This window comes from Plutella xylostella, chromosome 26, assembly GCF_932276165.1.
Source record: "Plutella xylostella chromosome 26, ilPluXylo3.1, whole genome shotgun sequence".
Classification (NCBI taxonomy): Eukaryota; Metazoa; Arthropoda; class Insecta; order Lepidoptera; family Plutellidae; genus Plutella; species Plutella xylostella.
In genome coordinates, this window is record NC_064006.1 from 610,937 (window position 1) to 637,685 (window position 26,749).

Here is a 26,749-nt window from a genome sequence, read left to right on the forward strand (position 1 = left end):
TACTTCTTTAGGGTAAAAGCCTCTTGACATCTTCCTTATCCCCGTATTTCTCCAAAATTTTCTTCCGTTTTTCTAAAAAGTTTTCCCGTGGGAATTCCGGGATAAAAAGGAGCCTATGTTCTCTCTCAGGGTCTAGACCATCTGTATACCAAATTTCATTCAAATCCGTTCGGTAGTTTTGGCGTGAAAGAGTAACAGACAGACAGACACAGTTACTATCGCATTTATAATATTAGTTAGGATTAGGATGAGACTGAGGCTATTTTAATTACAATTAGTGGCCATGGGAAACGGGAGCAGTTTATGACAAGTAAAACACAAATTTTGGTATTAATTTTTATTCTTGACGAATTCGACGGTGGAGTTCACATAATAGATGTTTGTATATACAGTAGAACTCTCAAGCACGTCGGTCGCCTGATCAGATCAATCCGTGTGTGTAAGTCCGGGATTATAGCTCTCTTCCAACCGATAGGGATGGCTGGGCAAAAGCAGTTATAGAGTGTACATATTAGATTTTTGAAGCTTCACTTGCTTCAAAACGCCTAATGTGTAGCTTATAATAACGCTTTTAGGTCCAATTTTCACTTGGGCACAGATCCTGATGGTTCTAAATCAAGTGAAATTTGGACCGTTGTCGGTGGTAATCGGGGTTGGTCTCCCGTTTGGTTAAACATTATCCATTATCCATTATCTATGCATATTTACAAGCTAATTTACACTATTTACATTAAATTATTTAAACATTGTAATAAAATAATTAAAAATTGTAGGGGAAAAGCTTAATCTTTAGAATTAAATAACCAACGAGCTATCCGCTTTAGTTCTCCTCCAGAGTAGACTAGTAACTTTGTCTGAAGAAGAACTAAAGCACTGAGCAAGTAAGCCATTTACATTCTTATTGAATGATCGTTTTAGTTTTGGTGTAAGGTCCAAAACGACCAATCAATCCTTACGGCTATTTCTGGGTATGGAAGGGTCGCCTTCAGAGAAACGACGAAATCAAGGGAAAAGTCATTTCTCTGGAGGCAACGCAGCGGCTCTCAATGCAACCGTTTTAAAAGAAAACGAAGTGAGATTGGGAGCCGCAAGATAAATAGGTACTTAGATATTAGATATTATTATAATCACGTATCTTTTATAAACTTCTAAGGTATGATGTTTGATGTCAATAAATGTTGCATAAATGTTGACTAACTGCAAGTTTTTTTATATAAAAAATACAAAATGTTCTAAGCACCCAGCACCGGCGGGGGTCACGTCAATGATGGGTGCGGCAACTAACACAGACACACTTTAGTCTACAATCGCCTCAAACTTGGATTGGTTTAAGGACAGATATTTATTATCCTTTTTTCTGTCAAATGAGAGAGGAGACGCGAAACCGCTCCAGTGTTTCAGGTGATTGCTAATAAAGTTAACAATCTTAGGTAAAGAGTCTTCGATGACAATTATTATGACAAGATTAAGATCCTTTACCTAAGATCATTTAATGTAACTTACAATTGTAATTCATTATGTATACAAGTTTTTCCCTCCCTTACCGGAGGGGAAGACGAAGATGTTAGGGTACGTCAGCCTCACAACAAATTACAATTAGAAGTTTTTGCAGCCCCAACCCACCCAACAAAACAACAACATCATTTTCACCCTAATCCTCTGGCGACTACCAAACCCCAGTAACTAGTCCGGTCAGTCAGGCTCAACAACTTCCATGTTGAGACTATGACCAGAGAAATAAGGCTCTAGAGTCGTGGTTCTGCTATGTGGATTGGGGCAAAGGGCTACCACACATAAACACGATACGACGTCGCGTCGTCAACACATCTCTTTCCCACTCGCAGGTCTCCAATATGAGAGAGGGATAGAGTACCACCTCATCGTGTCGTGTTTATGTGTCTGTAAGTCTAGTACAGGTTTTGCAATTATTGAAAACTATAAAAGTTTACGTCTTCTTCTGTCATCTGCATACATTATTTGTCAAAAGTTTCATGATAGTTTCCGCTAGCGAGAAAGCGTAAACTTTTATGGTTTTCGTCAAACTGTCAAACCTATACTGGACTTACAGGTGGGTTACTCTATACTGACGAAAAACGAACGAACGAGAGCTGCCCTACAATCGCACGTTTAACACGAGATAGAGTCGTGGCTCGTGCACCAGCACTCTGAAACTTCGTTCTTCGTCATGATATAGAGCCCTAAGATGGCGTTCACTCGCTGACGGTGATGCTGAGTTGCTTCCCGCGGCTGTTCTCGAAGCGGTCCATGGTCTTGATGTCCAGGATCATGCAGATGGAGATGGAGAGCATGAGGATGAGGAGGAAGGTCACCATGAGGCCGGACCTGGGGAAAAAGGAGTTCAAAATTAAAAAAGAATACCATTAATATTTCTGTTAAAAATATTCTTTCAAATATGTATTTATAGGGCCGCCTCAATAGGCGGCATTGAACAATTTCAATGTTTCTAGTGACCAATAAAGATATAATTATTGTATTCTATGTTATCTGAATCAACATCCTTAGTTGCATTTATGCATTAGAAGGATGGTCTGCTGGATTGCGGAGAGCTTTTTCTGTGATAGAAGATAGCTGTCTTAGGCCTTGGTCTCCTATTTACTCCGTAGGTCGCGTCAAGTGTCACCGCCGTAGGCCGCGTCGCGATGCTCATACATCTACGCGCCAAACGTCGGCGTGTGAGGGAGACCGCATCAGTACATTTCTATAGTGAGCATCGTGACGCGGCCTACGGCCTGACGCTGGACGCGACCTACGGCGTAAATAGGAGACCAAGGCCTTACAGGTGATTAATTATACACTCAGTTGCATGAAGGAAGTTTACGCTAAAGTCGACAGTCAATGTATTGCTATCTTGATTCACAGTATACAATCAGAAAGAGACAGAGACATTAGCTTAAAGTATATTTCTGCAACTCGGCAAGAGTCTCATAAACTAATCTGCCGATGTTATATAAAAAATGCGTACCAGATGGGAACCGAGGTGAAGCCGATGCAGTCGAAGGCGTCCGCGAACTTCTCCGTGCTGTCCATGAACGGCTGCATCTGGAACCATTTTTAAACCATATTTCAATTCATCATCATCATATTTCAATTCATCATCGTATTTACAAGGTAACAAAATTTATACTTCATTCTTATGTGTAACATGGTCTTTACAAGGTAACACAATTTATACTTCATTCTTATGTGTAACATGGTCTTTGTTGAAGATGACTTCTTGATCAGACTACTTTCAAAAGTTTCAAGTGACTAGCCACTTCTGGTAAATATCTGGCCTGGCTCCACCAAATACTCGGGTGTACGAAAAGAGCCTTCCTGAGTGCCGTATCAACTGTACTTTATATGCGTCCAACGCACGCGAGCTGTCAGCTATTCTCTCCAATCCTTTCTCCACTAGAGCGTGTCTATAATCTATAAACCGACACGCTAAAAAGATTCCCCAAATCCCTGCCGTATCTAAACACAAACTAACCATAACATCAGGCAGCGTCAAGCTAGCCTCCTCGCTCGCATAAACAAGCGGCAGACTGCAGTGGTAGGCGCGCCCTAAGACCGCAGACGGAGCTTGCGGAGGCGCCGGCGCCTGTAGGTTCAGCCCGGTGCTCTCGAGCCCTCGTTTCACCTCCACGCCCACTGCCGTCCACCAGCCCTGCGACTGCTTGAAGCTGAACTCTAGGGTGATCTGGAATTGGGAAAAGCAGGAGGTCACAAGATGTGTGTGTGTATAAATTGCGAGTATCATCTATTTCCATTAGGTACATCCTTTAAGTCATCATTATTATAAAAGACGATAAAATGATTAAAAAGCCTATAAAATGTCATAAAATTGCTTGTTTATTCATCTATGTATATTAATTACATGTCATAGGCCGTCTAAACCACTCGACCGATGACGTTAGGCAGGCAGCCATTGTAATTGGATGCCGATTCTGTCTGATGCTACGCTATACAGACAAAGAGTACCTATTGTCCAAAAGTGGAAGTTTATTGGTTATTAGCCGTCGTTGACTCTCTTATTCCATTCCTCCCCTCACCTTATCCCTAGTGTTGTCCCCATCAGCGAACCTCACGACTAGGATGGTGTAGAGGCGGGTGGGCTTGACGGTGGGCTCCCCAACAGGCGTGTCCAGGACGGTAGCGGACCCATCCGGCCAGCGAAGCTCCGGCCACCCGCTGGAAAAGAGGAGAGCCCCCTTTCCCGGAGGTCCTGCAAGGAGAGAGTGAGGCCAATTAGATCAATCAAATAACATGACTTGCATAATGTCTCTACTAGACGGCATTGAAGAAGCGGAGCACCTATTGACAATTGTGATAGTAAAAATGTGTGAAATCGAAATTGAAATCAAAATCGATAAGTATCAAAATTGAAATTAAAATAAAAATCAAAATCGAAGTCGAAGTCGAAGTCGAAGTCGAAGTCGAAGTCGAAGTCGAAGTCGAAGTCGAAGTCAAAGTCGAAGTCAAAATCAAAGTCAAAGTCGAAGTCAAAGTCGAAGTCAGAGTCGAAGTCGAAATCGAAATCGAAATCGAAATTGAAATCGAAATCGAAATCGAAATCGAAATCGAAATCGAAATCGAAATCGACCTCGAACTCGAACTCAAACTCGAACTCGAACTCGACCTCGTACTCCACCTTGACCTTGAATTTGACCTCGTAACTCGAACTCGACCTCGAACTCGACCTTGACCTCGTAACTCGAACTTGAATTCGAACTCGAACTCAAAATCTAACATCCAAAAATTACTCACCCGTAGCATTATAGAGAGCATATTTATTCTTGCCTCCGGCGCTGTACTCGGGCTCGGCGGTGGTCGTGGACACGTCATCGTCGGCCGAGCGCCGCGCGCGCCACTCGCCGCCTGAGTAGGACACTGGCTGCGAGACTGAGTTGCCTGGAATGTGCCGGAGTTAGGGCTTCAGTTAGTGGTCCACCGAATGGTGTGGTTTTTAGGGCGATAGGGGTTGTCTGAACGGTGTAGTAGTTAATGTCCACTACTATGCCTAGGTTCGATCCCTGACTGGGTCGCATTTGTACTGGGATATTGGGTGTTAATTTGGATAATAATAAATATTTATCTGTGTAGACAGATATATCAGCTGTCTGTTACCCATATTACAGATGTTTAGCTTGGGGTTGGATGGCCTGGGTGGGATGTCCGCACATAATTAGTTATACCCTACCCTACCCTAACCCCCCTACCCTAACCACCCTACCCTAACCACCCTACCCTAACCATCCTACCCTAACCACTCTACCCTAACCACTCTACCCTAACCACGCTACCCTAACTACCCTACCCTAACCACTCTACCCTAACCACCCTACCCTAACAACCCTACCCTTACCACCCTACCCTAACCACTCTACCCTAACCACTCTACCCTAACCACTCTACCCTAACCACTCTACCCTAACTACCCTACCCTAAGCACTCTACCCCAACCACCCTACCCTAACCACTCTACCCTAACCACCATACCCTAACCCCCCTACCCTAACTATCCTGCCCTAGCCACCCTACCCTAACCACACTACCCTAATCACGCTACCCTAACCATCCTACCCTAACCACCTTACCCAAACCACACTACCCTAACCACCCTACCCTACACACCCTACCTTACCCCACCCTACCCTACACTACCCTACCGTAAGACCCTACCCTCCCTCCCTACCCTAACCTCCCTCCCTACGCTACCCCACCCTCCCCTACCCTACCATCCTACAGGAAATCTATAGGTCGTTGTAGATGGCGCCACTGGTTGTATGATCACTGTAAAATACCGTCACCAGCTACAAGATTCTAAGTAAATTCATAAATTCTCATTACTAATGTTAAGAAGCTTTGACTTTGACTTTGACTTTACATACCTAGAATGCCGAGCACGCGTCCACTGCCGTAGATATCCTGGAGCCTCGCGAAGGTTTCGGTCATCTGCGCGTCGCGCTCGGACCACGGGCCTTGCAGGGTTAGCATCTGCGGACACACGGCAGGGTTAGAGCCAGCTGGGTTTAGACTGCCGCCGCTGCATGGGCTCGTTATCGACATAGATAAAAAAGTATATCGCGATTTGCAATAAATATGGTGCTAGACGGATTGGTGGAAGGCGGATTGAACGCGTTTTTTGACGTCGTTAAGGAACCCGTGTAGCGGCCGCTAAGGAGTTTCGCAATGAAAGAATTTTATGGATGGGTAATTGCACGGTGAGAGAAAATATTTCTGCGCACAGCAGCTCAATAAACATATCTAATAATTAAGAATACAATAAAGTAAAGAGCTTAGCGTTCTCACCTGAGTCTCATTGCTGATATAGTCAGGATGCACATCCAGGAAGTCTTGCGGCAGAACCAGCGTAGTCTGACCCTCTAGCAGCTTGCGGAGCCGAGGGAACGAGCCGCTGGACAGGGGCCTGGAGTCCTGGTTGTTAAACACCACGATCGCAGCCTGCTCCCCATAGATCTTCATTAGGTCATCTTGCTCGAGGTATTTCAGCGCCGGCCGTTTGAACTTAGAAAGGGATTTCGGACCAAAAAACAAAAAAGGACCTTCTAAATTAGCACAAATGGTATGCAGGTAGGCGAAAAGGAAAGCACAGGGTAAACTTAAACGCATTTTGAAGTGCAGTTACGTGCGTTCGCCAATTTATACGCTTCAAATGGGGTGGCAGTATCGATTTGGGGCGCGCATGCGTGAAAAACCCTCCCCGATTCTGTTAACTCTCAATGTTACATAACAGGGTTTCGCACCCTCTTTATTGTTCCTGATTAGAAAAGGACGGAAGTAGGTACGTGGGTGTAATCTGAGGGTTGTCGAGTGTCGTGAATAGATTCAGTGGGTTGCAGTCCTGCAAAACAAACAAAACAGGCGCTGCACCCACTAGCCCAGATCTTGGGGCGATTCTCGATGCATCCTTTGACATTGACATCCGGGCGGAATCAACAAGTATTTTTGGCAAAGTGCCAATTTTTACCCAAAGTCTGGATACATGCTGTATATATGACACAGAACGTTTTCTACATAGACATCTTCGAATGGAGAAACGATAGTTTGTTGAGTGCGCGCTGAGCGTCGGATAAGCCGTCCGTAGCATCAACAGGTGGTTTAGAAAAAAACAGAAAGATAGTATAGAAAAAAGTTGCAAATAAATAAAATTTATGGCTTTATGATTTATGCGTTTATTGGAATAAGAGCCGGCGATGCTGCGTCCCTCTCTCGCAGCATAGCGAATGTGAGATGAAAACCGATCGATCCAGCTCATCTAGGTGCACTATTTTCGGCCTAGCACCATCCCATTCTAGGGGGGAAAGTATTGATTTCAGCTCAAATATCAACGACGCAATACGGTTTGTTTACCGTTAAATATTTATTTATGTTTCCTTTGTGGCTAATTATAATTAATAAATAATATGTTTCTGGGTTGTCTTAAGTACTGAGACAACATTAATATATGTCCCAACACGATTATTTAAAAAAAACCGATAAAATTAACCTCTTTTCTTCTTCTTAACAGCTAATTAAGCAAACAATTTATTTATATCAAGCTAAAACAAGTACAAATTAATGTTAAAACATTTTATTTCATCAAAAACATGGAAAGGAAACAAATTTATTAAAATTAATAAAAAAATCGTGTACTCGAGCCCGGCACCCGTATCAATCATATTCAATCTATCTATAGGCCTTTTAAATTTTAATTATATTTAGTATTTGAGTTGAGTACCTCATCATCATTATTCTGAATTATCATAAGTATTCAAATCAAACACACATTCGCAATATTAATTATTATTAATATTCTGTATTTTTATGTATATTTTGAATAAACTTATCTATCTAACCTTTTGTACACAAACTTCGCTTGAGCTTTTAATTATATAAGAGTTTAGGTGATAAGGGGTTAAATTAAACAAAATTTTATAACAAAAACATGTAAGAAATATATTTACAAAACATGCACAAAGTTACCAAGGTTTAATTTCTGCGCTACTTATATCATTATATCGTCTTCATTAATAGGTATCATCTTATTGTACTATTCTACTATTACATAGACAGTCTTGCGAGGTACATAATGAGTACATAACCCATCCAAGCCAGGGGCGTCCGACGGGAAGCGCTTGACTTGAAGAATATACTGGAGAATGTGCTTTCTGTGAAATAAATAAATAAAAACATGAATAAAAAAGGATAAACCCCTTGGTATTTAAAAGTAAAAAAAGAAGAACCTACACAATATTTTAATTAAGGTTGGAAGTTAAAAAAAGAATTACTTATAATAAAATATTTCAAATTTATAACCACTCACAAAGAGTGTCTTATAGAATGCTACTAGCATTAAATTCGCCTTTTACCAATTTACTTTGAATTGAATAATCATACATACATAAATTATGCTCACGACTGTAATCCCCGAAGGGGTAGTCAAAAAGGTGACTCGCAAGGAAGTCACCCGCTTTTCGCTGTACCCACATTTTGTACTCACGTGATGTTTCCTTCACCCATTTCTCCAGTCCCCTTGCTCAAAATACAACATACCAAATAACAAATAACTAATACTTACTCTTCGTCTTTTCGTTGTTGTCTCTCCCTTCGCCGCAGTTCCTGTAGGAGATCATCCTCTTTCTCTTCTGGTCGATGAACCCGGGCACAAACACGCTGGGCTCGTCCAGGCGTCCTGATGCCAGCAGTCTGAGGATGATACACAAAGTCGTATAATAAATATAACTGCTAAATCATCATTAGCCAATGATCTTCCACTGCTGCATAAACAGGGTATTCCAAAAAAGGAAAACGAAAGCTGAATATTTTTTTGTAAATTTTCAAAAGTTATTTTGAACAAAAGTTTTTAATCGGACTAAGCCGGTAGGATTAACTGCCCACAATGCACGCAGTGATTTTCCTCAATGGATATAGAATTTACTTCACGCCACTAACAGGCTACTATAAAGCCGTATGGAAGAGAATTGTCTACGTCCTCCTCACATCCACATCGTTATACCCTGATCACACCTACAGAGTAGAGTGACCGAGGTCGAGACAGTCAACTGCTAGTCGTTCGAGGATCACAAGTAGGAAGGTGTAACAAGGGTCTTACCTGGTAAAGTCGAGTCTTACCTGGTAAAGTCGAGTCTTACCTGGTAAAGTCGAGTCTTACCTGGTAAAGTCGAGTGTTACCTGGTAAAGTCGAGTCTTACCTGGTAAAGTCGAGCTCCAGTTTCCCCGCGTCAGGCCCCATGAAGTGCAGCAGCAGCTGCACGCACGCCCCGCCCTGCAGCGTGCGCGTGCGGCGCGCGTCCACGCCCACCATCCAGGGCGGGACGCCCATCACGCGACGGATATCCGCTAGGAATTGCCCTCTGTGGACGGACGAAAAATGTGTCACACAATAAAATAAAAACGCAATAAATCCTGACATGGCCTGACATCCAAAATGTATCTCTGTAGGAGAAGAGAACAGTATCACGGAGAATGTGACACATGTAAATATGTAAATGCCCATTGAAATGCCCTAATGGTCTGACATCCACGGGGGTACGCCCAACACAAGACTGGACTTCAACCAGGAACTGGCCTCTGTATAGAGGAGATGGGTAGTGAAAAGAAGTGAAGTTCTCTTACATTGGTTTCCTAAACGGCCGAAGGGAAGTTGGGTAAAATCTGACGCTGTATGTTCAGCGTCAGATTTTTTTTTATAATATTAAAATTCATCCAAACAAAACATAGTGTCTCTGTAAAGTCATTATTTAATTTATACATATTATTACAAATAGACAGAACACTTTTTATGCTAAGCGAAGTAACAAACGCAAATATAATAATTATTATATTATGTTCTTTATTGCTACGCACTATGGAAAACAATTTCTACGTTCCTGTAGTCCATTATTGCTCGTTATAGCGTATTAAATCCATTCGCAATATAAATATAAAATAAATAAATATTTGATTCATAAATCATCGCTAGCATTGAAATTATGTCAGCCCTAGCTATAAAGTCTATTAGTTTCTTTCTCTATTAGCTCCTTGCATGCTAGTCAATTTATTGACGAGAACGTAATTTGCGTCTGAGCTCGACGCAGACTACGCTCCGTCTGGCCGAGCTAGGATAGTGCTCTAGTGCATCTAGACTTGCACGTATATACCTAGTTGGAGTCTGCGCTGTGAGGACTTGAGCTTGAAAGTGACATATTCAAGGCAACTTGGCAATTTTATTGCGATAGTGAGTTTATAAAGGGTACGTTCGAATACGTACGTTGGATTCACGAAATGTGCCTCTCTCTCTCTCTCTCTCTCTCTCTCTCTCTCTCTTAATAGTAGGACAAGTTAAACATAAACCAATATAAATCGACGCTAAAGAAATGACTGCGCGACCAATAACGACCAGACATAATTATGTCGTTAGCAAGCTCTTGTCATGACTATCATTTGATAGTATGGGGGCTATTCTCAATTCGTTGTGGGGTTCACAAAAATGTGAACTCTAAACTAAAATCTATATACTCACAAAACAAATCTCGGCGGCTTCATGATATTAGCGTACTTAATAATATCATTATCCGGCAGCAGGTTGGCGCACGCAAACCTCTCCCCGCTCCGCTCGGGCCCGAAGATGACGATGGAACGCCCCACGGCGGTCACCGCGCCCTCTAGAGGGAAGTTGCTGTCCACGAACACTTGCCGGTCGCCGCCTATGTCTGGAGAGGGAAATCATGACATAAATACACTCACAAGCTATGAAAAAAGTTCCAGTGGGATAAGTAGCTAATTACTGCTAAACGGAAAAGATTAGGTTAGTGACGCCTTTTGCAATATTGAACTAAAACTATTTTGTTCATAAATTAAATGTTAGAATTTGGTGTCGCCATTTTGCGAGTGGAGCGTTTTCATTGCTCGCGAGTATTGTAATACACGCATGTGGTAACGTCTACCTCAAAATAACTTATTGTGCTGAAATGGCTGTTTTGGGAAACGGATAGCGGTTACGAAAAGGGCTTGATCGAATGTACCCATGAAAGTACTCATTCATGTCTTACCGATAGTTCCTAATCTGGCCGTGAGATCCCCGACGTCGCATCTCAGCGGGTTGTCCGCGCCGCACTCTTGGTTGTACAAGTCATGCTGTAACATAACACATTACATCAGTGTCAGTGATCAACTCAATTAAGTAGTACTCGTATATGCATAATATTTAAGCATCTACATCTATAGATGGTCAGATGCATAGAAACGTACCGTTTTTATCTTTTATCTTTATTTGACATAATAACGTCTGGTTAGAGGAATTTGGGAAGAGTTGCCCTAAGAACAGAAGGCTCTAGAAACATCGTCTCCCAATGAGTCGGCTAGCGCGTGGCCGTCAACTGTTCGCCGTCAAGTTTCCAGATACTGGGATCCCTAAGCTTAGAAGATTCTAGAAACTCTCTTACATTGAGTGGGTCAGCCAGCTGCGTGAAGTAGGGGTTCCAGCGGTACCCGCCGGCGACGCAGCGCGTGCCCGTCACCTGCACCGCCGCGTCCACGCCCACCGGGTTCACGAAGATCTGCCAGTTGTGGTTGCGGGTCTGGAATGACGAGGTAGAGTCAAAAGAAGTTGTGTCCGAGCGAAACAGCTGCAACTGCTTTTTACGGTCGCAGCCAGAGTCTGCAATGAATCGGTAGAGACTAAAAAAAACAAATGAACATTCAGAGTCTTGACGTCGTAGATTGAATATAAATGACAAAAGACAATTAGATAATAATGGGCCACTGATTGACCAAGACCTCTTCTAAGGAGTACAACAGCATAGCATGTTTTTGCACAGGTTGTAGAAGTTGATTGATGACAACCCGACTAGCTTCTGCAAAAGCCTCTACCGTTACCGGATTTTTTTATCCAGCCTCCTGCTTTCATTGAATGACAAAGCATATGTTTCTGCGTTAACGTATCTGCAGTAAAAAACTTTACTGTTCCTACAAATACGCTAAATACACTTACAAAGTTCCGATCCCTGACCCCCGGATGCCTCAAATTGACCTCAATGATCGTATCACTGGCGCTGCCGTCGTTGTGTATGAGCTGCGTCATCCGGATGAACCCCCACGCGAACCCGCCCGGGTGGTGGAACGACGCGATGGCCCGGATCTCCCGGGCTTCGGAGGGACTGTACCCCCGCTCTATGCTGGAGCACGCCCAGCGGCGGCCTTTGCTCTGGAGGAGAATGGTGTAATTTAGGAAAGTTCGCATTCGCATACCTCTAAAATTATACAGGTGAAGTTCAAACAGTGATGCCTCCTACTAACAAGCTTGTAACTACAACATACTGGGTTATAGTTCCATGCACATGTGATATGTATAACAGTGTTCTTTATGTGGATGTGTTTGAGCATCACACTAGCTTTTGATCGCTATTTCGATTACATAGGTACTTTTAGAGGCAGGCAACCGTACGATGACCTGCATAAGTAGCTAACCTATAAGTACAGCTTTTTTACCTTTTTTCTACCTATTTAACGTACCGTAAAAGTTTGATTGGATGAATAGGTAGTTTATGAGTTTGACAAGGTATATTATACATATAGCTACTGATGCAGCTGGCTGTAGAGTTCAATTCTCATAAACTTGACACTACTTATTTAAGTAGGTATAATAATATATTATGATAAATTACTATTTACAAAAAGGACACAGTAATGATAATGGTACGAAAGCCGTGGTCTTACCTTCTTATGCAGGACCATGGACCGTCCCAGCACGCTGTAGGGCCCGAACAGCGCCATCTGCGTGTCGTTGTAGAAGGTGGAGAGGCTGGTCTGTGCCTCGAGCAGCCCGTACTTCTCCCCGAGGTCGCCGAGCTCGTACTGGTCGGCTGTTCCTGGTGGGTGGGAAGGCTTCAGTTAACCCTTAGGAATAGCATTTTTTTATTGGTTTTCGCCCGTAACTGTGTAGTAGATATTGTATGACCCATTTTACAAGTATTTATATGGTAAAATCGTATTCATAACTTTGAACGCCTTTTGGAAACTAAAGAGACTAGACTGCAGTTAAATAACTATTTTTTCTGACACAGCACACATGTTAAGCTTAGATAGGGTCTTATTTTCTGCAGCAAACAATATTTAAACCAAAAAATTTATAGTGTTGGGTGTTACATACTTGTATAGTTAGATACTTCTTATTAGTTCGGAAAATACTATAAGTCAGTATTTTAGGTTTAGCGTTGAACACCAATTTAATAGTAACAGGAGACCTATGTAGACAAAAACAATGTAGGATAGACGGCCCTGTTTCTAAATGCGATACCTAATTATCTTACTTACCTTTAGTGGCGGGAGGACTCATCGACTTGCTGACATTGAAGGGGTTGTAGGTGTCATACAAAGTGGTCCTCTCGCAAGGAAACTCCAGATCCTTCTCAACTGGGGCCTGGAAATTGTATAATATACAAACTTTTTAAAGAATACAGTGTCAAAGTTTGTTACTCACCACTCTATGTGCGTAACAATATAATGAACTAAATCGGTACATCCGCAAATATTTTTATCTTAACACGTACAGTGGCCTGCACAGAAACCTAACCCCTCTTAAAATTACATTGCTCAACAAACAAGCGTGCACTCACCACATGAATCTTATAGTTCCTCACATCCTCCTCCAGCCCCTTGATCTGCACCTCCACATTCGTGGGGTCGTACTCCGACTGCTGGATCATCTCCACCTTCCCCTTCAGAGTGACCGTCTCCCCGTTGCCGAACCAGTCTCGGACCACGGCCTTGCGCCGGTGGTGGCCGTTTATGCTGAGGAAGGATTGGGATATCAAAATACTTTTCTGAAAACCGTATCTAAATTGGTTCAGCCAAACGCGAGCAAACATACGTGCATACATACAGGTCAAACTGAAAACCAAATTTTTTATGCCGGTGAAAAAGAGCGGTGTTCTGACTCAGGTTGAAGTGCAATGTCATCGCTCTTACGTTGGAGGAAATCAGGCCCCGTAAGGCGGGAAATGGTTTTAGCTTCATCATAATCATTTTTTTCTAATGCTGGACACGCCGCTCCTAAGGGCCGCCGCCACAATCAGTGAGGTGGAAAATGTTCCGCCCACGGAAAAAGAGTTTAGGCATTATTGGAATGATATAAGTATTAGGCATTATTGTTCTATTTGAGTAGCCAGGTACAGAAATATATAATGTAGGTAGATAAATTAAATGCAAACCATATCAGAATTAGCCAATGATCACCTGGTGCAGGACACAGGCATCTACCAAAGAGCACTCAAATACTCTGTATTCAGATTTCTACATAATTTAATCTCTTCATGGTTGAAGTTTGATGGTTCAAACTTATAACTCAGTTCTATATCTACCTTTAGTGTAAAAGCTACTGACATAATCTCTGTTCAAGACACAATACCTACAAAGTAAAAGTTTTACTAATAAAACTACATCTTACATAGAACAAGCCATCCTCTCGCCCCTTGCCACGGGGCCGTGGTCATCATATATCACCAGCGACTTCCTCATGATGGAGTGCTTCCCTGACAGAGCGATGATGGAGTCAGTGAACAGGCGCCGCGTCAGCTGCAGGCTGAAGATCTTGCGGCCCGCCACTGCCAGGTTTCCGTGCCTGAGAATTGTGAATTAAATCATTTTAAGCCGGGTCCAGACATGAATCATTTGCCAGATCCGATCACGGTATACGTATCGTCGACGCGAGATGATCGCATAAATGTATTTGTATTTTATTTATTACACATAAAAAATAAACTGAAAATTTTAACATCCAGGTGATCCAGGCACCAATAAACCCTAAGTGGGTCTGTTTGCCTTTGTTGCAACTTTAATGTTAACTACCTATAGGTACATACATTTTACAGACAGATAACATTAATATATTAACATACATTTTGATAAATTACAGCAAAAAAAGCAAGTAAGTAGTTAACTAGATAAAATTATTTAAGTTAACTAGATAAAATTATTTAAATAATATGTGGTTAATGATACTCGATCTCGATACGCCGTTATGATACGGACCGTTCCATGTGGTGTCAGTTTTTGTTCGATCATCAAAGGTGATCATGAATATTATGAAAAGACGGATACAGAGCAAATCGGAGGGTCCACAACTTAATACGGCGCTTAATACAATACGTAGATACGGTACGGTGATCGGATACAGTCATAAAATCAGGCAAAGCCGGAACCAGACACGTGTCTGGTTCCGGCTTAAATCCGGGTCTGTATACAGTGATGTAGGCAACAGATGTCGCTAGCGTCGCATGTTGCTACATCGCGGTATGGTTGTGTTGCAGCTCTGTGTAAATGCAAAAGGTTAAATATTTACTCTTTAATATCCAACAAATAATATTAAAAATATTAAGACTTTTTGGAAAAACGGTATAATTAATCATTTATACCGTTTTTATTTAGTTAAGTACGAGCCCGATTTGCGCACACATGGTTCCGTACGATCATCTACTAATATGATTATTATTACTTTATTAATATGCCAGAAAAATTAAAAATATATATATATTATTATTATTTTAAGTATTATTACGAAAATACACGGGTTTTTATTTTATTCCAGCGATTGCCATGATTCGGATTTATTTTTATAAGCACTTTTAAACCTGCTTATCTATCTATTTTTAAACAGTCCCAAAAAATAAAATTGTTCTCAAAATTAAATTTATTTCTTACATTTTGTGATTTTGAAGTCAGTTTTTATATTATTTAGAAATATTTTAATTATTAGTATGGTATAGAACGGGATCATAACAAAATGATAATATAAAATATAAACATTCACACCTTGTACTAATGTACTCCCTTACGGGGTAGGCAGAGGTGCATTGCTGCACCCACTTTTCGCCAGTGTTTATGTTATAGTCTCAATGTAATAGGGGGCGGGCCTATTGTCATTTCACGGGCACATCCAAGACCCGAGAACATATATCTGTGTTTAACAAATATCTGCCCCAGCCGGGAATCGAACCCGGGACCTTCAGCTCAGTAATCAGGTTTTTGAAGTTTTTAGTAAAAACTTCAAAAACTAATTAAATTACCTATTTCTGAATATGTATTAACTTTTTAAATTATTCAGAAATAATTTTATTAGTATGGTATAGAACGGGATCATAACAAAATGAACCGTTTCCTCAAAAAAAACACAATATTATATTATGCAAAGAGCAGATAATTATTGACCGATACTAGTTACCGATGACCTGCGACACAACCATACCGCGATGTAGGAACACACGACGCTAGCGACATCTGTTGCTTATATCGTTATATCACTATATGCAGGGTGAAAAGGTGGTTTTTGACTACCCCTTAGGGTGTTTTTAATGTGGGGTGGCACTGAATATAAACAGCAAATATTGCGAAAAGCTAGACTCTTTCTGTTGTCTTCCTTAAACATATCTTCAAGAACATTTATGTGAACTAAAAATTACTGAAGATGACCGTTTTGTCATGCAAAACCACCTCAATTTACTATATCAAACCTACTTTAATTTTAGGTAGCTCTTTTATACAGGCTGTTGCAAAGGCCAAAAGAGGGTAACTTAATTAGGGCATCAATCAGTCAATCAGAAAAACGTTGGTTCTACAACTTAAAAAAAATGCAAAAACATATGTTTTTTCTCCATGATAAAAAAATACGTGACCATCAAAGTAATTTTCAGTATCATAACCCAGCACGGTCCTACTGCTGAGGCACCACGGCCTTGTGCGGGTTGGTGGACCCAAACACAAGCAAGCTTGTGCTGAGAGAGTTGTCAAGTAAGTAAGCAAACTCGACAGTCAGATGTTTTCAACATGCCCGAAGAGCTTGAAAACATCTGACAGTCGAGTCGCTTGCCTCTGACTAGTATCTTTCTTGCAACAACGTGTAAAACCTCGAGGAGTTTCTTTCGCCATTTCATTCCTCCTTAATGACGGGGCCTTTGTGAAATGGTGGTACATAGATTATGACTTTTGACAAGTACTTAATTCTAATATTCTACGTCGAAAAAATAAACGATTTCATTTAATTTCATTCATTTCATTTCAACCCTGACCTGGTGGTGAAGTCTCCTCGACGGCACAGCCCCTCCAGCCCGCGCCTGCAGTAGTCTTCGGGGTGGCGAGCATCGATGGCGATGCCGTAAGGCTCGTAGACCTTACCAGCGCTCAGGCATCTGGAAGTTAAGGACATTTGGTGAAAATGGTTATACGGCTCGCGACCTATCACGTGAATAGAAATGTACTGCGAGCATGTACTATGTACCTATTATGGTGATAAAGGAGAATATCTACCAAACTATATTATTTAATGACAATATAAGTATGCATATTATTTTAGAGATAAAAGTACATAGATAAAAACAAGTTTAATAGGTACATTTACAAACTACAAGTCAAGTGCCGAATAGCAAATCAATAGTAGGTTTATCTAAGTCTACATACAGATTATAGGTAAATACAGGGTGTTAACTTAATTGCGTTGGAGCGGGAAATGGTAGATACAGCTGATGATACTGAACACGATAAGACATTAAAAAACGTATTTTATTTGCTTTAAGCTGACCAACATAAAACAGTTTTATTTAGTTCATTTTAAAATTTCATAGTCACCCTATTCATGTTTAGGTACGTTTGACAGAATGACCATGAACTTGAAAGCCAAGGTCAAGACCAAAAAAATCAAAGCCAAGGTCAATAAAAAAGTATGCGTGCATCAGCACCACACTTGGAGCCACATCGTCAAGGTACCTACCGAGATTTTGGGTACTCAAAGTACCCAATCCATTGTAGACATTTCATTTTACTCCATAAGTATCACTTTATTGATACACAATAATTACATATCTTTTATGAATACAGAACAGTTTCATTTTATGCTTCATAACATAGGTCACATGTATTCACAGCACAGCACAACATAAAACGAGATGAGGAACAAGGCTTGGTAATCAAAAGATAGAATTGTAGGTACCTTTTCCCTTTTAGGTAATAATTGTAAAAAATGATTGTAAACAAGTAAACAACAATGACTGACTGACAGACTAGATCCACAGAGAAGGTAATGACTATCATAAATACTCGATGGTTATGATACGCGAGATTGTTATTATTCTACTGGTATTCAAAGTGAGCCTATACTTATTATGAGGATTTCCGTACTATTCGTCATCAAAGACGTCTCAATCACAAGTACACAACACAAATCGAGATGAGCGAGTGTAAGTAAACCAATTCGTCATTGAAGTAGACCCTGTTATCATCCTGTTATGCATTGTGGTCTTTTATCTTTAGCTGCGTACTGACCGGCCAAACGAACGCCAACGAACGGGTTTTGTTGACCTTCGTTGCTCAATCTGCCCCTGTATTATGTATGATAAATGTCCATCGGTGGGCGTTCGTTGGGCCGGTCTGTACACATCTTTAGGTAATAAAAGAAAAATAAAACGTGGTGAGTATCAAGGGTGAATACTAAACGCTTACCTTATTCTGAGTAAGAAGGTTTAATTATTGTTCTGAGCTCCTAGAAAGTCATAAATTATATTCTGTACGATCTATGAAACTTTATGCACGTCAGCTGTTTAATTGTTGATTAGTATGTCATTAATCACCATGAATAATTTCAATTTTATTTAATAATTGTTATTACTTACTGTGTAATTAATTACAATCATAGTTACATCAAATAAATTATGAAAAGTGAAGTTGATAACGAATTTACAGTGTGTGTTCTTTTGCAATCGAATGTCTCATTGGTTATGTGTTTGTGTAGGGTGACCATGTTTTTGATTAAGGTAAAACTTTCCACTTTACTTTAGACTTTAAACATAAATATTCGAGATTCTGATGTTTTTTTTCTTAGAAACGTGCTTGGTTAGACTAATACTAACCCCCATTTCCCGCTCAAACGCATTCTAGTTAACACCCTGTATAATATAACAACGTAAAAGAATAGCAAGTAAATATATCTAAGTAGTACAGAAACCATAGATTAGGCACAAAAAGGTATTATAAGTTTCCCAGTCACCTCCCGAGTCTATTCAACACGCAGGCCGAGATATCGTTCAGCTTCCCATGACATGGTGGGCTGAAATTACGTTGTACATAACTAATGTTATAAAATACATATATTCTCGGTAAATAAGGTAATATATTGCCGATAAAATAATAATATGTGTTCGAAGCAGCGCGATCGAACAGATCAGCACATTGCAATAACGCAATAACTAAATTACCTAGTTTGTATAAAATAAGTTCAGTGCAATTTATGCATGAAATTGTCTTTCTAGGTGAGTACACGTTTTACCACCGTCGAACTCACACCATTGTACTCATACTTATATCCTCTTTTAACCCTTTTTTGTAACCAGTTTTAACTTGTGTAACAGTGACAATATATCTACTTAAGAACCATAATTAAGTATATCATTAAATCTACCCCTTTTAACCATCACCAAAGAAAGTAGCTACGCGACGGGTGCTAACTTTCTTCAATATGTGTATTACTATTTATTATAACGACTCAGTTATAGGTAATGCTCTTTAATGTTACACATGCTGTGGTTATATTTTATTTAGAAGTGCAGCATATTATGTCCTGTAAATCACTCAAATGTTACTATCTTTGTTATGTGGTCCTTAAATAAATATATATTTAAATGGCACCTTTTACTGAGACGGCAAGTCGTATTCGTTGAGCTTGCGCTCCGCGTTGAATTCTTTTACTTGGCATGTGTGATTACATCATAAGTTAACTATTTTTTTCAAGTAGGTAATTAGGTAACGAACCTTGCAGTCCAGTTGTAGTAATCCTTTCCCGGAGCGTTTTCATGTATAGCCCAGCGATGCTCAAACGTGTTGTTTATGTTGGCTCCGTCCGCATGAATCTGGATCAAAATTAATTGTCATGTAGACTATCCATCTTGCAGAAGTTTATTATCTTCGTGGATTTTGGACCTCGAAAAAAAATGTTTCTCAATTTTGTAATACTATGTAAAAACGTTAACTTTCACGTAAAAGTACTAATCGGAATTTCATGACACTTGGTATTTTTAGGAAGCTGCCAACTGACACCAATTTATCTATCTCACGGGAAACAGGTAGTCTACGGTTAAACCTGAACTAAACTCACCAAGCTCTCCACAATGATGGTGGTGTCCTCCCAGGGCTGCTCAGCCGGCTGGCGGAACACGATGCGGCCCACCAGCGGGTACCTGAAGATACATAGAATAAATACAATAAACTGTACAATATAAAACCAAGAGTAAGAATAAATGTTGCCGTCAAGCAAGACTCAAGAGCGTCAAAAGAACACCAACTCAGCATGTGCTAAGGAGAATAAGGGTTCTACCTTTTTTGGCATAAGATTTTTTTGCCTAATCTCGTATTGCATAGTAACGTTTGGTCAAAGTCTCGTTACGCCGAAAATCGTATGGCATAAATCTCGTTTAGTAAAAAGTTATTTCGCATAACATTGTTTAGCCTAATAATGGTATGGCCAAATCTTGAATAGCCTAATAATGCTATGGCATAGGTTTATACAAAGTAATAATATTCGTTTGGCTTTAACTTTGACGGAGCGTCTCCCTACATAGCGCAAACTGGTGCCTTGTATTGTTTCCGCTGTTTGGAAAACGCTCCGCTCCGCTTCGCTGCGCTCCGCTTTGGTTTTGATGAACATGTGCACCTAACACGCTCCTTCTCGCTTTGCTCGTCGTCGCACCTATTTTTAGGTTTCGATCTCATGGGGTTTGTAATAATTATATTGGTCGTTAACTTTCGATTTTTTGATCATACAATATCGTGATTTTCGGGATGTAGGAGAAAAATACCACAATTTGTACATTTACTACATACTTAATATATTATTTATTAAGATAACATTAGGAGAAACAAGATTAAACATAGGTATAGACGAACATAAATTTGAGCAAACGAAACTTAGGTGTTTAAAGATTGTGCCTAAAGAGTTTTAGACGAAACGAGCCTTATGCCACATAAGTCTTGGCAAAGTGATGGTTCGGCCAAAAAAGTTTAGACCATACGAGTTATGCGAAATGAGTTTTGGTCAATAAAGATTATGCCAGATGAGCGGAACCCAGAATAAGGCCATACAGCACTGACTCACGAACTCACAAACACGAAATCATTTATAATATTATATTGAGCGCTGAAGCAAGTCAGCGATGGCGATCGGTCTCGCTCGCGCGCTGAAACCCCGAAGGCTCTTCGTTCTTTTCTAGTCATACCCACTATTTGTCTCTAATTTTATTTATAAAAAATTTGTTCTACCTATATCCAATATTATTACATTATCTATACATGTGTATATACTTATGATATGTATTTACTATTGGTATTTAAATATATATAATAATATATATTTATTTATAATATTACCGTATTATTATATTGTACACTTAGGTATCAGATGTCTCAATAGATGGGAGATAGTCACGGAAGGACGCGACTGAAAATCTGTGTCGCGTCAGGTGGGTGGATGCCACCTCACTTGAAGCGGTGTAAGCTGAGGCGTGGGCCTTTTCGGTGCTGGACAACACACACCGCTATTAATAATAAGTTTATATAATATAAGGTTTTTTTATTTGTTATTTTCTTTTTTTTTTCGTTTTTGTGCTGGACACCAAATAAAGATTTTTTATCTTTATCTTTATATTTATACGTAGAATTGTAGTAAAGGCACGTACTGAGACCAGTTTATAAAGGCCATAAACTGGTCTCAGTCAGAAACACGAGATAATAATATGTGTTACATTTATAATAATTCGATAAAAACGTATAGTAAGTACCTGAAGATGACCTCCGCGCTGGCCAGCGGCATCTGCGCCGTGGAGTTGAAGCGGTACGGCAGGATCGACGCGCAGATATCACGCCGAGGAGGCTGTCTGGAATGAGATTGGGGATCAAACTTTTGTGGAAAGGCGGAAGGAAGTTTTTTGTAGTTTTTGGTGTCATGGTGATCTTTGGGGACTGTCTGGAAGGGAGATAGGGTGTGAGGTTTTGTGACGAGGCGGAAATAAATATTTTGAAGGTTTGGGTTTCTTTTTAGAACATAACTTTGGTCGAACGAAAAAAGGAGAGTATCTATATGTATAGGCAGTAGTTCTTAGACATTAAAATCGGTTGAGATACTAGAGCTGTTCTTAAATTTGCAACCATTAGCCAGATTAGCCAGACAGACATCTAATAATAAGGGAAAACGGTAATTTTTGCAACCTTTTCAGAGTAGGCAACGTCAACAAATTGTAAACTTCGCATTCTCACTGCCTCGTAAACCCCTCAATTCCATATTTTTCTCTAACATCCTCAAGTACTCAGTCAATTCCTCATCCTCACCTCTCCAGCACAACACTGCGATGCACCACACTATGTCTCCCATGCAGCGGCAGGAACACGTCCCAGTAGGCCCCACTCAGCTCATTGGCCAGCCCCGGCAGCAGGTACTTGTGGTTGAGGTACTCGGTCCTCTGCTTGTACTTGCCAAGCAGGTCTCCCACAGGGTACTGGTCTTGCGTGCCTAGGCCTGGAAGCGGTGAAAAAGTTTGTTAAGTATTCAGATTATGAGGTTTATGGGACTGATTTGTATTTTATAAAATATATATTATGAAAAATGTATTTGTATAGCCTCGGCAAAGCATGCATCTCGTTTCCTAGAACGCGAGCCAATGCTCGGTTTGTATTCTGTATGGAAGTATCCTCCGGGACGCCCATACGAGCATTGGTTACCTGATTAGAAATACCGACGCAAGCCTCGCCGAGACTTACGGCTGGTGGGTCTAATGTGCACTCATCGTTCGTAATTAAAGAGATCTCTCTCTTTCCTATTTTGTAATGTAATAAATGTTATACATATATGTAGTGTTTTTTATAAAGTATTTTATTGGAAGTACTTACATAATTGTAAAAAAATACTCTCATAATGACCAAATGAAACACCAAAACCCTTACCAGCCGGCGGCACATCTTTCTCCTCAATTCCCGTGGGATTATAAACCGCTCCAGTGGTATTACAGATGTGGTCGATCTGACTCGCATGAAGCAGCTTCGGAGGGAGTTCCTTCACCAGGTACTTCGTCATGGACCCCACGAAGCGAAGGTTCGCCTCGTAATCTCCGTTGGAGGCCCCGAGAGTGAAGAGTGCCCATGTGATGTCGAAGGGAGACCGCTGCGTGAACTCCACTTCACCTTTTATGCCGTCCATGTTTATGATTGCTCTGAGGATGTGGATTAGGAGTTTAAATAATGATTTACATGATAAGTGGCTGACAATGTGACAATACCTTCGAAGACAACGTCAGGTTCTGGATTGTAAATACATATCTGTACTTACACAAATAGCTACTTACTTGGTACTTCTAGGTTCAATGGTCCTCAACTGTGCACATCCCAGAAAACTATCTTCTCCCCTGAGTTCATACAGCACAACGTACAAACGTCTCTGAGTCCCATCTATATCATCTCTTAAAGTATTTAAAACATCATTTTTATATATCTCTTTAAATTTCTTTTTGTTACCATCTGTAGCTATTTTCACTAGACCAAAGTGCCCATCTAGATCACCTACACCAATACTATCTTTCTTATTCCCGGGATCTAAAATCAACTGCAAGGCATTGCAATTATCTTCGTGGTTCTCTTTTTTAGGATCGAATACGTCTGTTACGAAAATCTTCCATCTATGCTGAGTAAACTCTCCTTTGTCAGTAACTTCTTTAGTATGGTAGAGATCAGTATGTATGTAGCCATCAATTATGTTTTCCTCCTTGGATTTTAACCATCTCATATTGATAATCCCCGCGACTGGAGCAGTAAATTTAGCTTCAGCATGTTTCTCATATTTATCTCCAATCGAGAATATGGACGCGCAAATAACTCTATCATGTTCAGCTGTTTTCAGCACTATACTCTTACCCCAGAACCCTGCAACTCCGGTTAGTGGTACGTTACTTTCAAACTCAGCGTGGTCTTTTCCAGGTATGATGAGGTAACCAAGTTCTTCTGTCAAATCTACTACTTCTTTCCCCAAGTACTGTTCTGAGCATCTCTCGGCACTAGTGTCAGTGTAGTCTACTGGGAACTCGTGAAGAGCCCATCGCCACACCTGGTCAGGGTACTGGAGGGTTGGTTGTAAGTTGGTTCTGATGATGGATGAGGTTTCATTGTTTCTCACAAACTCTATTTCTCCGTGAAGACCATGCTGGGAGATGTAAGCTCGAAGACTAACAGCATTGATTGATTCTGAAAACAAGATACAGTATACAAAATTAAGGTTAGTTAAATTACCTTATAACAACTTTCGCGCAGTTAAATAAGTAATTGAAAGTGTTTAAGCTATTGCTAGGTATTAACTCTCACTATAAGTAGAGGTATGTAGATAGGAACAACACCATGACATTATGCTGTGTTTAGTTGAATGGAGCTCCAATGTGATTCACGAATTGGCGCTCTAGACCTATGACATAAGGTTGCGAGCTTACGGAACTAAGTACCTACGATAGAGTCTACGTGCTTTTAGAATAAAAATTTAACGTATATTTTAGGAGTAAGATTTGTTTTTTATTGGACTATAGGTTAAGTATCAACGAAGTTACAAATATATTGATAAATGTCTCGGTACCTAGGTTAGGTCATGATTAATATGATAAACTAATATATTATGTACAAAAACGTAAACAAAAACAAAACTTACCAAAACATAAACCTAATAACACAGCAACTAAACTAAACACCTTTGGCTTCACATGACTATTAGGACACATCATTTTAACCACAAAAAAACTTCACATTTTCTTTTAAAAATCTTATAGGAAACTTTTGTTTAGTCCAGCATAGTGCTCGCGCAGCACAAACTGACTTCGTCAATGCGTAAAGTGAAAGGCAGTTATTCTACTACGAGAACGAGACGGGTATATTAAGTAAGAGAGAGAGGGAAGCAGTGACGTCAGGAGGTCGCTGCGCACGCGCCGGGTTTTGGTAATGATCTTGTTTGCGAATAGTTCACATTACTGATGGGTTTAGTGCGAAACTGTTGATCTTGAATGCATTGTTAAGGTTTTTGTTTATGTAAAATGGCAATTGGCATCTTGAATGCCGTAACAAAACAAATCTACAAGTAGCTACATCGACATTGTGTAAATGCTGCCCTCCTGAAAATTACAATCTGGACACAAGATTGGTATGCGTACAAAGCATCCTGAGTCTAATTTTTCCGCAAAGGCAGATAATGGACAACATTTCATTTTCTTTACCCTATATTTTTATTAGTTATTCGGAAAGTTTATAGAAAATTAGTGGACCCGTATTTTTTTATTTTGTATATACATAAATTTTTGTATGTTATTTTTAACTTTAAAGTTAATTATTTTAAAACCGGAAGTGACGTCACATCTTAGGCGCAATTTTTATTTTTGTCTATTGCCTGAGTCTCGAAAAAGAAACATAAATGACACTGACAAGTGACATTTAAACTTTGTTTACTTGCCAACCAACAAATGGGTCATTTTCAAAAGACCTTGATATTTCTGATTATGGAAAGTAGGTACTTATCATGTAAAAAAATAAGCATAAGCATTTTTTCAGCTGTGTAGGCGGTGGCATGCTCTGGGACATATTATATAGAGGTCATCTCTTAAATAAATACAAAAAAAAGTCAGAAAGTGTCAGAACAGAATTAATGAAAATGACCCAAATAAACAACAACGTCACGATAAAACGTCAACGTCAATCAAAAATGAAAGTGACAGTTACTTTGTTTTTAAATCTATAGGCTTTGATCATCAAAATGCATCGCACCTGATGCATGACGTCATCAGCACTTATTTACTATTTTATGATTTTCTCGAAAATGATACATCCAAAAAATACAAAATCATTTTTTTTATGGCCTTTAGAGCTAAATCTCGAAATGGTTTTCGATTTATAGCAGCTTTAGTTTTTTGAAATGTTGTCCATTACGAGAGTTACGAGTTAAGTAAGGTACCAATATTTTTGTTGGATTTAACTTCTTGTCCTTATAAAAAATACACAAAACTGCTCCGACTACATATTATAAACACAACACAAACAGAAAAGTAGACACATACCTACAGAAGTTAACTTAATATACAGAGTGTTGCAAAAAGGGTATACTTAAATACTAAGCCAAAACCTACGTGTGCAGCATGTTATATCTAAGCCCAGAAATGAAATCAGAATGTCAAAGTATAAGAAATAAGTTAGTATACCCTTTTTGCAACACGCTGTATACATGGATTACATGGTATCCCAAAAATCTACATCCTGCCGTAGAGGTCTGATAGACCAGCTCAGGAGTGACCAGAATATCGCAATATGACTTTTATAAATTTTCTGAAAATGGACACGTCAGGGCCTCTAGTAAAAGTTTTGCAATTTACATAAAAAAGTTTAGGTTTTCTTCTGTCATCTGCATACATTATCTGTCAAAAGTTTCAGGACAGTTTCCACTAGAGGCGCCACTTTGTATGCGAGAAAACGTAAACTTTTTTAGTTTTTGACAAAGTATGAGACTCGTACTAGACGCCCAGATCATCTTTTTGCGTTGTAGGGTTTATTTTTTTACGTTGCACAATCCTGTATTTTTTTTTTTTTTTATAAAGTTTATTCATATATTTTTCTTAATTGGTATTACAATTTAGGTCTGCCAAACTGCGCAGCAGTTTGATGGCGGACATAGCACTCTCTTAATACAATAAAATAGGCA

At 40.0% G+C, this 26,749-nt stretch overlaps 1 protein-coding gene across 1 annotated transcript; it reads right to left on the minus strand.

Moving 5' to 3' along the window:
* Window positions 1-322: 322 nt before the first annotated feature.
* Window positions 323-24,883, minus strand: LOC119693404. Its single transcript, XM_048630616.1, has 25 exons — window positions 24,719-24,883; window positions 23,376-24,267; window positions 22,978-23,243; window positions 22,366-22,552; window positions 21,819-21,914; window positions 20,141-20,222; window positions 19,798-19,895; window positions 17,067-17,186; window positions 14,450-14,623; window positions 13,620-13,794; window positions 13,318-13,423; window positions 12,721-12,872; window positions 11,996-12,208; window positions 11,448-11,582; window positions 11,055-11,139; window positions 10,526-10,715; window positions 9,216-9,377; window positions 8,583-8,709; window positions 6,313-6,576; window positions 5,892-5,997; window positions 4,768-4,911; window positions 4,053-4,225; window positions 3,491-3,700; window positions 2,984-3,060; window positions 323-2,343 (listed from the first exon to the last, which is right to left on the minus strand). Exons 1-25 carry the CDS (start codon window positions 24,789-24,791, stop codon window positions 2,211-2,213), a joined length of 4,440 nt encoding a protein of 1,479 aa, XP_048486573.1. The 5' UTR covers window positions 24,792-24,883; the 3' UTR covers window positions 323-2,210.
* Between the last annotated feature and the right edge of the window lie 1,866 nt (window positions 24,884-26,749).